General features: G+C 37.5%; 1 protein-coding gene and 1 long non-coding RNA gene across 2 annotated transcripts; one reads left to right on the top strand and one right to left on the bottom strand.

The window, feature by feature from the left end:
* The first annotated feature begins 673 nt into the window (after positions 1–673).
* On the top strand, positions 674–6,717 carry LOC133737179 (RNA polymerase II C-terminal domain phosphatase-like 4). Its single transcript, XM_062164787.1, has 3 exons — positions 674–1,233; positions 5,164–5,500; positions 6,379–6,717. The coding sequence occupies exons 1-3, from the start codon at positions 674–676 to the stop codon at positions 6,715–6,717; spliced, it is 1,236 nt and encodes a 411-aa protein (XP_062020771.1).
* A 7,382-nt stretch (positions 6,718–14,099) lies between these two features.
* On the bottom strand, positions 14,100–15,014 carry LOC133736945 (uncharacterized). The gene is made up of 2 exons (XR_009859772.1): positions 14,931–15,014; positions 14,100–14,244 (listed from the first exon to the last, which is right to left on the bottom strand). It is a non-coding gene; the product is annotated as an uncharacterized LOC133736945 (long non-coding RNA).
* Positions 15,015–15,497: the final 483 nt, after the last annotated feature.

The following is a 15,497-nucleotide window of genomic DNA, read 5'->3' as shown; positions in this document are numbered from 1 at the left end:
TTTAATTGAATATGTCAAGGATATTTCTGAAAAGAAAAATAGGTTAGATAAGTAAATTTATTAATTGAAATTAAAACGTAGGATGTAATAAGCAAGTAGGGTAAACAAAGAAAATAGTAGGGTGACAATAGCCCCACCTTTTGTAATTTCACCTTTAAATTAAGGTAAGACTTCCAAATGCAAATAATAAGAAGTACTGGGCCTGGAAGAAAAATTCCCATTCTTACTAACAAAAGGCATTCCGAATCCCACTATGTTAAGGTATTCCTAATCCCTAATCCCACTATGACGCTATCTCGGGCATTTAGCTATATCAACTAAAATCTTGGCTTTCCTAATCCCACTATGATTAGCTCACTATGATTTACAAGGCTATATAAGGCTCTGCTCCGCTCTGCAATCCTAATCTCTCCATTAGCAAAAACGAAAGAAAACCCTAATCCGTTTTTTCAAGTCAAGAAGAGCATAGACGGCAACACACAAACATTCACTGTTTCTGTATTTGTTCAAAATTTCTCTAGTCTCTTGTGCAATAGTGAATAAGTGAATAATAAAAAGTTCAATAGCGGAAACCCTAATTTTGATTTGTTAGTTTTCTTTATCGTACGTTCTTGGTTGAACTCTGAAAATTTGCCGTAATAAATTCATCATCATCATCATCATCAATATCACGATGACTGTGGCTACAGTCTCTCCAATTTTACACAATATCAATAGCCTTGTTGGGTTTCTTAAGAAAGGAAGACGATTGGAATCTGATCATAGTGACATAGGATTGATAGAGAGGACAAAAAGGTGCAAGATAGAAACTAATCTGGGTGTTTCAGAAGAAGCAAGATTTGCAGATGAAGAGAAATCCAGGTCTTCTGGAATGAGATTTGGGTACTTACACAAGTGCTTAGGGCTTAATGATGATGAAATTGATCGTTTACGCAACGAAAACACTCAAAACTTATTGTTGAACTATAAGAAACTTCATTTGGTACTTGATCTAGACCACACCCTGCTCAATTCAACTTTCCTAGATAATATGTCACCAGATGAAGAATATTTGAAGACTCAAACCCAATATGATCATTCCCTGCAACATGTTCACATTGTGGATACTCCCAGCATGCGACTGATGACAAAGTTCAGACCATATATTAGGACATTTTTAATGGAAGCCAGTCAAATGTTTGAGCTATCCATATACACAATGGGTAATCGAGACTATGCTCTTGAGATGGCTAAGCTGCCACTACTACAAAAACACCATTTAAGGACACTGAAACTGTGTCCTTAAATACATACAAGGACTCTTTAAAGAGTCCTCTATCCAGCAGTCATTATAAGTCTCAAACAAGGACACTGAAAATGTGTCCTCTTTTCTATATGAGGACACAATTTGTGTGTCCTTAAAGCTCTAGATGCAGTGTCCTTAAATCCATAAGAGGACACCTAAATTGCATCCTTATATCTTCTAATAGGTGTCCTCTATTCTATACTAGGACACACAAACTGTGTCCTAAAAGCTCTGAAAATGGAGTCCTTAAAACCATAAGGGGACACAAAAAAATACACTCATATGTGTCCTTAAAACTAAAACAGGACACTTAAAAGAGTCATAGAGGACGTTCAAAACGTGTCCTTAAAACTTGTAAAAAACCCAAAAAAAAAAATTTAATTAATAATAAAAGGAAGCTTTCTCCAATTGTACACCCCTCAAAATACACCACCAAGTGCAATATTAACTGAATCAAAATACACCATATGCAAACAAATTTATAAAGTATAACAAATTACAGTTCAACAATTCTAGTCAAGTAAATCAATGTCCTGCACCTTGTAGGTTTATAGTTGCTTAATCTGCTTCCCAATATCTTCAATCATAACCTGATAAATATAGCACAAACCAATATCAAGTACATATTAACACTCCTGAAATTCAACAATTAGATTGAGCCAAGACTAGAATCCAACCACAGGGCTTATCAACAGGTCTTCCAACCAACAATATATAATTCAAATTAGTCTGTATTACAACGTCTCATTTTCATATACAATTGCAACAGAAGTATGAAAAATAAAAATCAATTACTCAGTACTTGCAAACTACACAAACAAACTCATCAGCAACCAAAAATTAAAAGCTAATATCAAAGCATATCAAATAGACCTGCATAAGTGTAGAGAGATGACATAGAATTTATTATTCATAATACATAAATGGAACATCAAATCATCTTTAGATCAAGATGAAAAGCATATCCACTTGCATTGGAAAGTGTCACTTGTAAACCTGTCAATCTATACGACTACACCTCTATGGTATACCAAAAAAAGGAAAAGAAAAAAAGAGAGAGAGAGACGTTGTGGGTACCTGTAAAAGAGCAGGCAATGCTTCATCATACAGTACTGTGTAAAAGGTAGAAATGTAGGTAATGCTTCATCGTACAGTACTGTGCAGACATGCAAAACTGGGACTGATTGCCAATATTCACTACCTGATACAATTGCCAAAAGGCCAAGTATTTCATTATTCAAATGAAGTCATTCTTTAAGACAGGTATATTATGCATCATGGTATCAAGTTAATGCTGGATGCCTGATCTGCTACAATACCAAAGAAAAGAAAGACAAAAACTGGAAACAACTTACCTTGAGAAGCCTTTGATACACCATCAATAGCAGCCCACATATCTCCACTGCAACATAACTACAACCAATGAGAAATGTATGTTAATACATGATGGCAACTCTCCATGAAACAATAAGTATTCATACTTTACCATTAAGATGGCAACTCCTGACCTTTTACAACCAATTAGGAATGTGCATTACAACACTAAATTTTGAAATGACTCATTAAAGGAAAATTAAGATTTCAAGTTGCAAAGAAACAAGTAGATGAACACATTAGACAATATTTGAAGACATCAGTTATAATATAAGGCTGTAACTGCTTAAAGATAGTATTTGCTCCAGATCCTAAAAGGCCAAGAAGAAGGCCTTTTTTTTTATCATTTTTCTGATATTAATGGAATATAAAGGACACACACACACGTAAGTATACACGATTGCAGCTTGTCTTCTCTTTGTGAAATTGCGCAGAAGGTAAACTTTAGTTTTGTTTCAAAAGGTAAACATGTCAAGGCTCACCTTGAATCATCTTTCTGATTAAGCTCAGGCACAATCACCCCCTCCTCATCAAAAACTTCTTGAAGATCAATAACCTTCACAATACTGTAAATGCAACAATACCCATTTAAATTCCACCTCTTAAATCATAGATCATTATCCTGAGATTCATCTGTTAAAAAATCCACTAACCAAAAAAAAAAAAAACAGAGAAAAGAAAAAATTATACCCAACATCACTCACCAGGCCATGTAAAGGATGTATGACATGTAGTCTACCTCTCAAACGAGGATATATCATCTGTACCAAGGATAGATATAGAACACATGTTAAAATGTTTCTCCTACTTTCAAAATTACATTCAAAGGTTTTTAATTTCTTGGGCAGCCCATTTCAGAAACTGCTTATTTGATAAAAATAATTACCTCTCAAACATCACTTTCAGAATATTGCTCTAGTCATTGCTTCAAACATTGTTGGGTCCTGTGGAATGACAAGAGAATAAAAAAAACAATTAGACTAGCTATTACAGTTCATCTACTTGAGATTCCTAGTGAATATAAATTGATAATGAAAAAAGTTACCATGCCTTGATTAACTAACAATCTCAAGTATCAAGCTACTCATTATTAGGTTCCAATTTGTTGCACAATCAAGTCTTCATTCAAAATTCCTTCAATATCCAAATCTATATGAAATACAACCTAGAAAATGACAGAGTTTGAAGATTATACCTGATAAACAGATGAGAGAAGAGGGTGCCTCTGCTCATCTTGGCAACCAAACCAGCACCTAAATAAATGAAAGCGAGAAAAATAGAAATACCAAAATCAACAGCTACATATGATAAAACGAAACACCTTCCTCAAAGTAAAATTTCAAACAAACTTGAATATACATCCAACCAATTTATATATATCTAATAATGAAGAAGTTGAAGAGAAACAGAACAACAGAATCTGAGAAACCCTTGGATAATCTTACCTGAACGGGATGAGTAGATAATCTCCCAGTTTCGATTTCAATTTGGGGTTGAGAAACAGAATCAGAAATCCCAAATTACATAGAAAATCAAAAGCCCTAAATTGATATTTTCACTATTCCTACCTAATTCCATATTGAAAATGAGAAAATGAAAACATAAATAAATATCCAGATCTGAAAATATTGTCCCCGCAAAATCTCATCTTCGATGGGTGAACGAGAACGAGCTTTCAAAATCCCCAATTTCATAAAACTCGAAAGCCCAGAATTAAAGATCCTTAATTTCATAAAACTCAAAAGCCCTAAATTGATATTGGAGAGAAAAAATTACTTGATTCAAGTCTATAGCTTTAGCGGCATAGGTCGGGAATCAGGATCCATGATGTTGGTCTAAGAGAGCCATAGGCAGACTGAGAGACTTCTAGATCTGTTCAATTACTGAATAGAAGAATAAAATTAAGGATAAAATTACTGAAACGCACACAATTAAGGATTCTGAATGAACCCTCCAGCATACCATCTGATTCAGATCTAGACATAGAACAAAGCCACCGCCAGTCAATGCTCTTAGATCGATCCTCGTTAGAAGCAATGGAGAGAGCTCGTACATCCTGGTGAAAGAACCCGACGAAGAATCATGAACCAGTACCCACAACTATTACCCAGAACCAAACAGATTTGACGAGAAGAAGAAAAGGCCATAGACAGATCGAGAAGGAGGGAGAATTACCCATCCGTGGTGAGTGAATTTGGTTTGCTCAGAGCAAAAGAATCTGAGCTCGAATTTGTTTTCTTCGACGAGGAAGAGATGCAGACGAGAGAGAGATAGAGAGAGAGAGAGAGGGGTCAACTAAAATGATAGAGGCCAATTTTATCGGCCAACCTAAAGTGCGAATTGGTGTGGGAAAAAAAAGTGGGAAATTTAACTTTTGGCAAAAAAATTCGGCGGGGCAGCGAAGTTTGCTCCTGTTTTTTCTTGTCCGTCCTCATAAGCTTATTAGGACACGTTGACAAAAATGAGTCCTTATTGGGTGTCCTTATATGTGGTTTTTCTAGTAGTGTGCTTGATCCTGGAAATCAAATCTTTGGTGGTAGAGTCATATCACGTAGTGATAGCACAGAAACAGATCGAAAGGGTCTAGATGTCCTGCTTGCCCGAGATTCTGCTGTTTTGATCCTTGATGATGCGAAAGATGTATGGACAAATGACAACCAGGACAATGTAATAGTAATGCCAAGATACCATTTCTTTAAATCTAGTTGTCAACAATTTGGCCTTAGTAATAGGAAGCCTTATTCTGAGTTGAAGACCGACGAATGTGATCGGTATGGAGGAGCTTATCTTGCAAATGTACTTCAACTTCTTAGACATATCCACACCATCTTCTTTAATGAAGTCGAGTTGCAGGCAGGGACGGAGCTACTCAAGGGCCTGAGGGGGCCATGGCACCCCTTAACTTTTTGACTGCATATGTAATTGTTGCTTGCAATCTAGTTGACTTGAGTTTCTACACACACAATTATTAATATTGGCACCCCCTAGTTCTCCACGTGATTAGCTTCACATGAAAATATAAGGGCTAAATACAAATTACTACCCTGTGGTTTAGGTCCAAAATCAATTCAGTCCCTGAATTTCTAATTTCATCAAAAACACCCCTGCACTTTCAGTTTTGATCTAATAGGTCAAATTTGTTAGTTTTCCGACAATTGAGTTATTTAACTTGTTAATGTGGATCATATATGGCCTATGTTTTATGATGCGGTGTCAAGGTGGTCTGCATTGTCAATTTACGAGTGAGTTCTACTATTAAAAATAAATAGTTTTTCAACAAATAATCCAACTATTTGAAAGAATATTAACGAATTGGACCTATTAGATCAAAATTGAAAGTGCAGGGGTGTTTTTGATGAAATTAGAAGTCCAGGGACTGAATTGATTTTGGACCTAAACCACAGGGTACTAACTAGTATTTAGCCCAAAATATAATATATCTCACCTATCTTTTGATTGGTTAGTTTGGAGTAATAGTAAATAATAAAGACTTTTTGGATTTTAGAAGCAGAACCATGAGTAAAATAATATTTGGAGCATGCTTGTTGCACCTTGGTATTTGAACCATGGAGAACGCCTCCTTACAGCACGCCTGTTTAATCTGATCAAATCAATTATACAATTATACAATATTTTAATATTTTTTTAATATATTTTTTCTCATCCATCTTGTATTGGCCCCCCTTAGTTGTGATCTCTGGCTCCGTCCCTGGTTGCAGGGGTGGGATCTTATCGATAGAGATGTGAGGCTCGTCCTAAAAATCCTTCAGAAGGAAGTCTTGAAGGGATGTAAAATTGTTTTCAGCCATGTCTTCCCTTCAAATGTGAAGGCTGATACTCATCCTTTGTGGAAAATGGCAGAGCAATTGGGAGCTACTTGTTCGACACAAGTGGATTCATCAGTCACACATGTGGTTGCAGTAGATGCTCGAACACAGAAATCTTGTTGGGCAGTAAAAGAAGGAAAGTTTTTGGTGAATCCACAGTGGGTTCATACTGCAAATTTTATGTGGCAAAAGCAGCCTGAAGATAATTTCCCCTGTCAAACCAACTCTTAACTTGACCACACCGCAATCTGACTGCTGCATTATAATTGTTGCCACTGAACTCTCCACTTCACCACACCCTCCCCCCAGTAAAAGGTCAGTTCCCACATTGATCATAAAAAGAGAGAGAAAAAAAAATTGCAAGATCAACACGTTTGAAACTGACAGAGAACTTTAGGGTGTAACTTCTTATAACACGAGGAAAATATTAGTAAAAACTAAAAACTGTACTTTTTCTCTGCTTTGTAATTGTCTGAGGGGTAAGGTTTCATGAGCAGCATCCATGATCACACTCGACCGCGTCCCATGAGCAGCATCCTTTAGCAGCAGCTGGTTTCCATGACAAAACCTTTGGATAAGCACCCTCACCAACAGAAGCAAATTCGTCGATGACAAAGCTTTGCTTAAACTGGAGCAAGGCGAAGCTCTTCTCGTCATGGCAGGAAGATGATGGCTGCTGCAGAGAGTGCGAAGAGTTGGCAATAACCAAGAAATGAAACATGAAGAGAATTACTCGTTTCGAAAGCATGCGACTAGTCCACAAGCTCGATCAGTGATAGCCCCATAATTGATGTTTTGATAATTTTGCTATAAAGCATATATCTTGTATGGAAGAGAAAGTGGGTGAGAGCTATATTTATATGCAGCTCACATTTCCTCCATTGTTTGTTTCCTCGTTTACAGAGAACTTCAGGGTGTAACTTCTTATAACAAGAGGAAAATATTAGTAAAAACTGTACTTTGTCTCTGCTTTGTAATTGTCTGAGGGGTAAGGTTTCATGTCCTCCCACCCCCCCTCAATATACTGGGTTCGACGGTAAGTTAAGAATGCTGAAAGAAAACAAACATTAGATGCCAACTTCAAAATATTCCAGCCACCTCCATTCTTACAGTAATCAGCAGACCACCAATCTGAAGATCCTTGGTCCTCGATTTGGAACAAGAAAGTTTGTCTTCCAAAAAACTCTTGGGTACTCATATGAGTTTGTTGAATTATCAGTTAAGACTTTTCTTTGAATAAAGCAAGCAACATATTAATACAGAACCAAGTCACAAACTATGCCATATATAGTTTTCAAGAACAGCATTAGTTTTTTTTACCTAGATGTTCTCCATGGAGAACTAGATCCGGATGTCAACAAGGAAATCCAAAAATCAATCCAATTAACTCATTGCTCTTATTCAATCTCATTCTGAAAAATTTAAATTTGATGAATCCATTTATACCTCTATGGCTGATTAACAGTTCAACCATAAACACAGAGGGAAAGTAATGTTACACTTTCAGTGAGCTATCTCCCTTGGAGTACTGTGATGCTTAGCTTGCTTCGTTTAGGGAGCATACATTGTCACTTTGTGTCTGTAGATCACATTCTAACGAGCTTTGAAAATCAAATTGAGGTTGTTTGGGTTGTGGACGATCTGTTTCACTAACTAGCATGGAAACTAAATCCGGTGTTATTGGCCTATCCATGGCAAGGTCCTGTACACAGAGAATCCCAACATGAATGCATCTCAGAACTTCCGATGGAGAAAATGAGTCGGCTAAAACTTCATCCATTAAGTCAAGTCCCTTGCATTCGCTCCATAATTTCCATGCCTGATATGACATCTCAAACTAGTCAGAATAATTCTATTAAATTTTGAGGTGGAGAGACAAATATAAATAGGGGTTGATGGATTCGAATTTATAATCTTCAACATGTTGAAGGATGATAACATTGAGTGTGCCTCCTCCTAAACCTTCTAGAGTTATAATAGGAGAAGGTTCTAGATTTCCTAGTTATATTCGCTTCTATATCATTGTAGGTACTTTGTAAATCCCTATATAAAGGGCTCCTATTATCAATAATAGAACACACAATTTCTCTCATCAATCTCTTGCATTCTCAATTTCCTTAAACACGTTATCAGCACGAGCCCTAACCCTAAAATAGCCAAAACCCTAAACCTAAAGTCGAAACCTTAAAACCCTAATTGCCTCCACCTCCCAAATCGTAGCCCCCGATCCTAGGAGTCCGGAACCGGCCGCCGGAAGCCAAAAACCATCCGCTGCGAACTTTCCACCTGTTCACCAAGTTTCAGACATCTGATTGCCACCAAAATTTTCCAGCAGCAGCACCTCGATCCCAGGATTCAGGAACCGGAAGTAGACCCAAGAACCGGTCTAAAAGTTACTGAGCCGGCCGTCACAGCGACTGAACCTCCTGCAGAAAAAATTGGCAGATTCGTTTTTTGCCCAGTTTTTCCCTCTTCCGGCCAACACCGACTGCCGCCGGCCATCCCTAACTATACTGGACAACCCTAACACGTCTGCATCAACACGCGCGTGTTCCCAAGCTTCAATTAACAAGTAAGTATTTACATCAAGGTTCCCGCTTTGTGAAATTTACTTTCTATTTCTTTCTTTTTCTTCATGAGGGACTTGTTTACTCCATTCTCCTCTATCCCACCTTTCTACAACGTGGGTTTGATTCTATAAAAGCGGAATCGTGGGGATTCACGCCATACGAACTAAAAGCGTTCGTAGACTTCGGACTAAGAGCGTCCGTAAGCATTGATTTATACGAACTAAAAGTGTTCGTAGACTTCGGACTAAGAGCGTCCATAAGCATTGATTTTGACCATACAAACATCATTTTTTGGGTCTAATCCAAATTTCTTGGAAATTGATTTCTTGGTAGCATTAAGGCTTGGAAATCTTAATATTAGTTTTCGTGGAAGCATTGACTCCGAAACTAATCCGTTCTTGTTTCTCCTTTTTAGGATATCAAACTTGAACAGCTTGATTTTACTCCATTGGATTCTACGGGCACGGGATATTTCATGTGGGCCCATAATGTTGAACTCCACCTAATTGCCCTTGATTTATTGCCTATAATCCAAGAGCCCTGTTCTGAAGGAACCGCTCAAGACTCTCAAACTGAGATAGATAATTCCACACTACAACAGAAAGTCTTTTTAGAGACCAAGTTTTTTGCGAGGAATTTATTTTCCTCAGTAAATGTCACTTTTTACGAGGAATATTTCGATTCCTCACTAAATGTCATTAGGTTTTCTGCGAGAAACATATTTTCCTCACTATACACCACTTTCTACGACGAATATTTTTGTTCATCACTAAAAGTGACCATATTTTGGTCTCCTAAATCATCATGTTATTAGCGAGGAAATATGAGACTAGGGTGAGGAATTTTTTCATCGCGAAAACGACATTCAACGAGGAAATAACGATTTCGTCGTTATTAGTTTGGCGGAAAATTATGTAAAACCCGCCAAATTCAATGGTGACAAAATTATGGATTTCTCGCTAAAATCCCGTGTTTTACGATGAACTATTTCCTCGTGAAAAGAAGCAATTGGCGAGGAAATAATGATTTCGTCGTTATTAGTTTGGCGGAAAATTATGTGAAACCCGCCAAATTCAATGGCGACAAAATTATGGATTCCTCGCTAAAATCCTGTGTTTTACGATGAACTATTTCCTCGTGAAAAGAAGCAATTAGCGAGGAAATAACTATTTCGTCGTTATTAGTTTGGCGGAAAATTATGTAAAACCCGCCAAATTCAATGGCGACAAAATTATGAATTCCTCCCTAAAAGCCCGTGTTTTACGATGAACTATTTCCTCGTAAAAAGAAGCAATTAGTGAGGAAATAACGATTTTGTCGTTATTAGTTTGGAGGAAAATTATGTAAAACCCGCCAAATTCAATGGCGACAAAATTATGGATTCCTCGCTAAAAGCCCGTGTTTTACGATGAACTATTTCCTCGTGAAAAGAAGCAATAGGGGAGGAAATAACTATTTCGTCGTTATTAGTTTGGCGGAAAATTATGTAAAACCCGCCAAATTCAATGGCGACAAAATTATGAATTCCTCGCTAAAAGCCCGTGTTTTACGATGAACTATTTCCTCGTGAAAAGAAGCAATTAGTGAGGAAATAACACTTTCCTTACTATTAGTTTGGGGGAAAATTGTGTAAGACCCGCCAAATTCAATGGCGACAAAACTATGGTTTTCTAGCTAAAAGTCCATGTTCTACGAGGAATTGTTTTGTCGTCAAAAGAAGCCATTATCAAGGAAAATAATATTTTCCTCGTTATTGGTTTGGCGCAAAATTATATAAGAGACCTGCCAAATTTAATAGGGACGAATGAAAGTATTCCTCGCTAAAAATCTTATTTCATTGATGATTGATCTCTTTGCCTTTGATGCATTTAGCAAGGATCTAATTGTTTTCGTCGCTGTAGGTTTTGGTGGGAAAAAAAAATAAGGGAAAAAAATTGGCGGGATTAAAAAGAAAAAGAGCGGGTAGATTTTTTCTTTTGGTGGGGCAATAAAAAGTAGTAGTAATTAAGATCGTGATTAAAAAAAAAAAAACATATAAAAGAGAACTATGACGACAAAGCCCTACTTGTTAGTTTCTCCTTATCAGCTATCTCTGAAACTCTCCTCATGGGTATGTATCTAAAATCTTATTGTTGTTTTGTTTTGTTTGATTAATCATGATTTGTTTTGTTGAATCTAATCTTGATATTATTTAGAATTGGATTAATTAAGTTCAATGTCCATGTATTTGTTTTTGAAGTTCTCCTTTTGGTTAATCGATTTTGTTGTTTTCTTGTAGCCTAATTCTTCTTATGTAAGAATTTGTCAGAGCTTGAAGATTGAGGATTGATCCTTTATATTTTTTCCCCCTTAATTTGTTGTATTCATATGCCAAATATAGATTCTTGGTTTGGTATGAGCCTTGGATTGATTTGTTGCGCTCCCCCCACCCAACGCGTATACTGTTTATCTGATGCTGCAGCTCCCCCCACCCAACGCCTTAATTAATGTGTTTTGTTTAGGTCGATCTGTTGGCAATTTTTTTTTTCCCTTTTTTTTTTCGTATCACTTTCTGTTCCTTGTTGGGCTCTTTGCCCTTTTGTTTCTATTCGATCTGTTGTTGTAATGCCGAAAAAAAAAAATAGAACTCCTGGCTGCTGCCAGCCACCCACTGGCACAGTCACACAGGGTAGTGCAGCTGTGTGTTATATAATATGTATATGTCCATATGTCACTGAACTTAAATGCATGATATAAAACCAGAGGCTCTAAACCGGAAGCTGGGCAAAGCTAGCAATTAAGCATCATCAGGAACAAAACATGAAAGGCCCTTTAATGAATTAAACATTCATATATAGCAGCATTCGCACCTTCTCATTTACAATATATAGTAGGGCTGTCAATTCCGACACGACCCGATAACACGACTCTAAACCCGCAAGAAATAAAGCGGGTTGAACCCGCACGATTAAAAAGCGGGTCAGCCGTGGGTCAACCCGCCAACACGAAGTAAACTCGTATAACCCGATTATGTTATACTTTTTCTTGAAATTTTGGACGTTGGGAGTATTTGATCATAAGATTAGACAATTTGAAATATTTTGCTTTATAAATATTGGATTTAATTATTTATGAATATATATATATTTAATTATTTATATTCTTCATCTTGTGGAGTTTTTAGTGAATTTAATCAATTTATGCATTTTTTTTAGTTAAATGGGTTGCATTGTTAACCCTTAAATGAGTCATTTTGTCTAACACGACACGACCTATTTGTTAAATAGGTTAAGCGGGTTGGAAACGGGTAACCCGTTTAATAAATAGGTTGGGTTTGGGTTTAGATTTTTGACACGATTATTAAATGAGTTGGGTTTGAGTTTGTATCTTGTGACATGACAAATACCTTGACCCGACACGAACCCAACCCGACACGACCCATTGACAGCCCTAATATATAGCTTATAAGTAACCTCTCCTTATAATTAAAACAATTGATGTGCCTAACCTCTCCTTATAGCAACATTCCCACCTTCTCCTTTACAATATAAAAAGGCTACTGTTTTATATTAAGATTTATGAATAAAAAAATTATCAAAAAAGACATAGAATAAGTCAATGGAGACAGAAAAGAAAAAAAATAGAGAATGAAAAAAATCAAGAAGACCTCCTCAGGGATTCGAAGACTGAAAAATTGTTTGGAGGCCACCGATTTCAAATATATATATATATATATATATATATATCCTATCCAGAGTGAGGCCTCACTCTGAAATTAACGTGTGAGGTTGGAGTTTAGGGTCACTTTTCGGTCTCATATCCACATCTCGACCGTTCAGTTTTTAGGTACTAATGTATAGATCATCTCTGCAAAATTTCAGCCAAATTGATGGTCGTTAAGACGTTGATAACTGCCTTAAAGCTACTACGGTTTAGGGTGGACAGATTCAGTTCGTCCATTGGTTTAAGTGAGTTAGATACCTTAAAGATCATCAATTTGGCTGAAACTTTGCAGAGATGATCTATACATTAGTACCTAAAAACTGAACGGTCAAGATGTGGATATGAGACCGAAAAGTGACCCTAAACTCCAACCTCACACGTTAATTTCAGAGTGAGGCCTCACTTTGGATAGGATATGAGTGTGTGTGTGTGTGTGTGTGCGTGTGTATACAAAGGCATATAATCAGAGGCCTACAAAGATCAGAGACTTAGTGTGGCCGGCGGCACCACCTGCACACTTTAAGGTCGCCTCTGTTCTCAGAAGGGTTTCGAATCAAGATAGCTAATAATCAATTGACAGATTCTGCCTTATTTCGATCCACTCGAGAGAATTATTTTTCAAAGGGATTGTGCCTTGAATAGATTGTACCTCATTCGGATTTTTCCTTGAGCAAATCTCTCGTCACTCAAATCCTCCTTAAAGGGTTTCATCCTATCGAGATCCTCCTCTACAAGTTATTTCCTCCTCGAATCTGTCGAACCGGAACCGTTCGTATTTATAATGGTAAATTGCAGTTTTGGATGCCTTAACGATCACCAAATTGGCTGAAATTTTGCAGAGGTGATCTATACACTAGGACCTAAAAACTGAACGGTTAATATGTAAAAATGTGGCCGGAAAGTGGTCGAAAACAAGAAATCCGTACCGTCCGCTCGGTACGGACGTCCGCACCTGAGACGGACTGTATATATATATATATTCTCCTCTCTCTCGGCAAGAAGGAGAACAACCCTGTGGTGACCCGAGAGGGGGTCCCACAGCGCCGCGACTCCGAGCCAATGAGGAATCGACATGTCACGAATGGCATCTCGATAGCTCATCAACCCGAAACCGCAAGGCCTTTTGAGTTTAGGTTGTTGGTTTACAAAACACTTTCTTGGACAAATCATTCTAGCAACCTAACAACACATTTTCAAAATCGGAATTCGAAATGGGCTAAGAGTTTTGGGCTTGCGATCGGAGCCCAATTCGGAAAATAAAACAGATCACTAAGTAACTACAAGTATGGGAGACGCGCCCCAGGGTTACGGGTCTCCCGGAATTTTTGTAAACGAGTAGGGAATAAATAAAAAGTAAATAAACAAGCTACTACAAAATCCGATTAAGGGCCAAAACCTTCTTTTGATAAAACTAAAGAGAAATGCGCCAAGCCGTGCCATGTGCCTCCCCTGTACGCTTCCCGACCACATGCTCGAAACCTGCACACTATAGTAGGGGTGAGCTTTCGTCCTCGCATGCCCAGTAGGGGCCGACCCAACCATGCTAGGTTTGAAAAATAATATACTTGAAAATATTTACTACATAATATTGTGCACGTTTATCGAAAACACTTTTAAAATAGGCAACCACAAACATTTATCTCTTTTGATAAGCATATGCAGTATGCTTCACACAATTTGGAGCTCCGAGATACTTACCTGCCGGCTAAAATAAAACAAATCGGTGACCGACCTGGTTCGTCCTGAATTCGAGAACCGGCCAACTACTCTGTAGTACTTCTGACTACAAGTAGCGAAAGTGTCCATTTCCTGGCCCTGAGTCTCCTATGACTGGTTCACTGTCTATACTCACTTTTTTTTTTTGACAAACATAGGACCACGGCCCCCTCCGGAGGTTCACGGTTATCGACACCGTGGGATCCCTAGGAATCTACGCGTCTAGGTCCCATTCACTTTCAGGTCACAAGTACAAACATACAATGGGTACAGTATCTCAACATGCAAGTCTAGCCTCGGTTTTCACAATAAGCAATTATCAGTTATGGAGACACGGATATCACGAGGCATCGACTAATGAACAACCAAAAACGTACTTGCAGGCAACATATTAATATACTAGAGCATTCCACATATAGAAAAAACCTCTAACAAGGAAGTGACAGCTCACCCTACCTGGATATGGAGTGCTCGCCCAAACTTAGCTTCGTTTCCGACTTTGGATACTTCGTCCAATTCCATGTGCACACGCTCGAGTCCTTTATAATAAAATTAAACCAATAAGTAACTTGACTTCATTATAACTCAACTAACCGAGCAACCAAAGCATTTACTTAATTTCCTTATAGTCCATCGGATTATCCTTTAATCGAACAATGATCTAGAACTTGTGTTTGTAGGATTTTCCTTTAGTTGATAAATTCTATTATCCATTCCCAAACAATCCAAATCCAAATGATATAGCATTTGAATCATTTAGGATATGGTGATTATACTTAGCACTTTCACCTTCATTTCTTTAACCTTTTTACTTTACGAAAACAAATCACAATTTCCATTACCGAACAATTCACTTAACGTAGTAAGCTCATTCGATAGATGGTGATCACACTTCTTTCCATGTTAAAATCCCGGTCAACCAGTTTGACCTCATTTTACTTGATCATTAAATACTAGCAAATAAATAGTAATTACCATTCCCGAATTATTACATTCTTACGATAACTTCGGGATATGGCAACA

The sequence above is a fragment of the Rosa rugosa genome, chromosome 3 (assembly GCF_958449725.1).
Source record: "Rosa rugosa chromosome 3, drRosRugo1.1, whole genome shotgun sequence".
Lineage (NCBI taxonomy): Eukaryota > Viridiplantae > Streptophyta > Magnoliopsida > Rosales > Rosaceae > Rosa > Rosa rugosa.
This window is presented reverse-complemented; position numbering and strand designations above follow the sequence as displayed.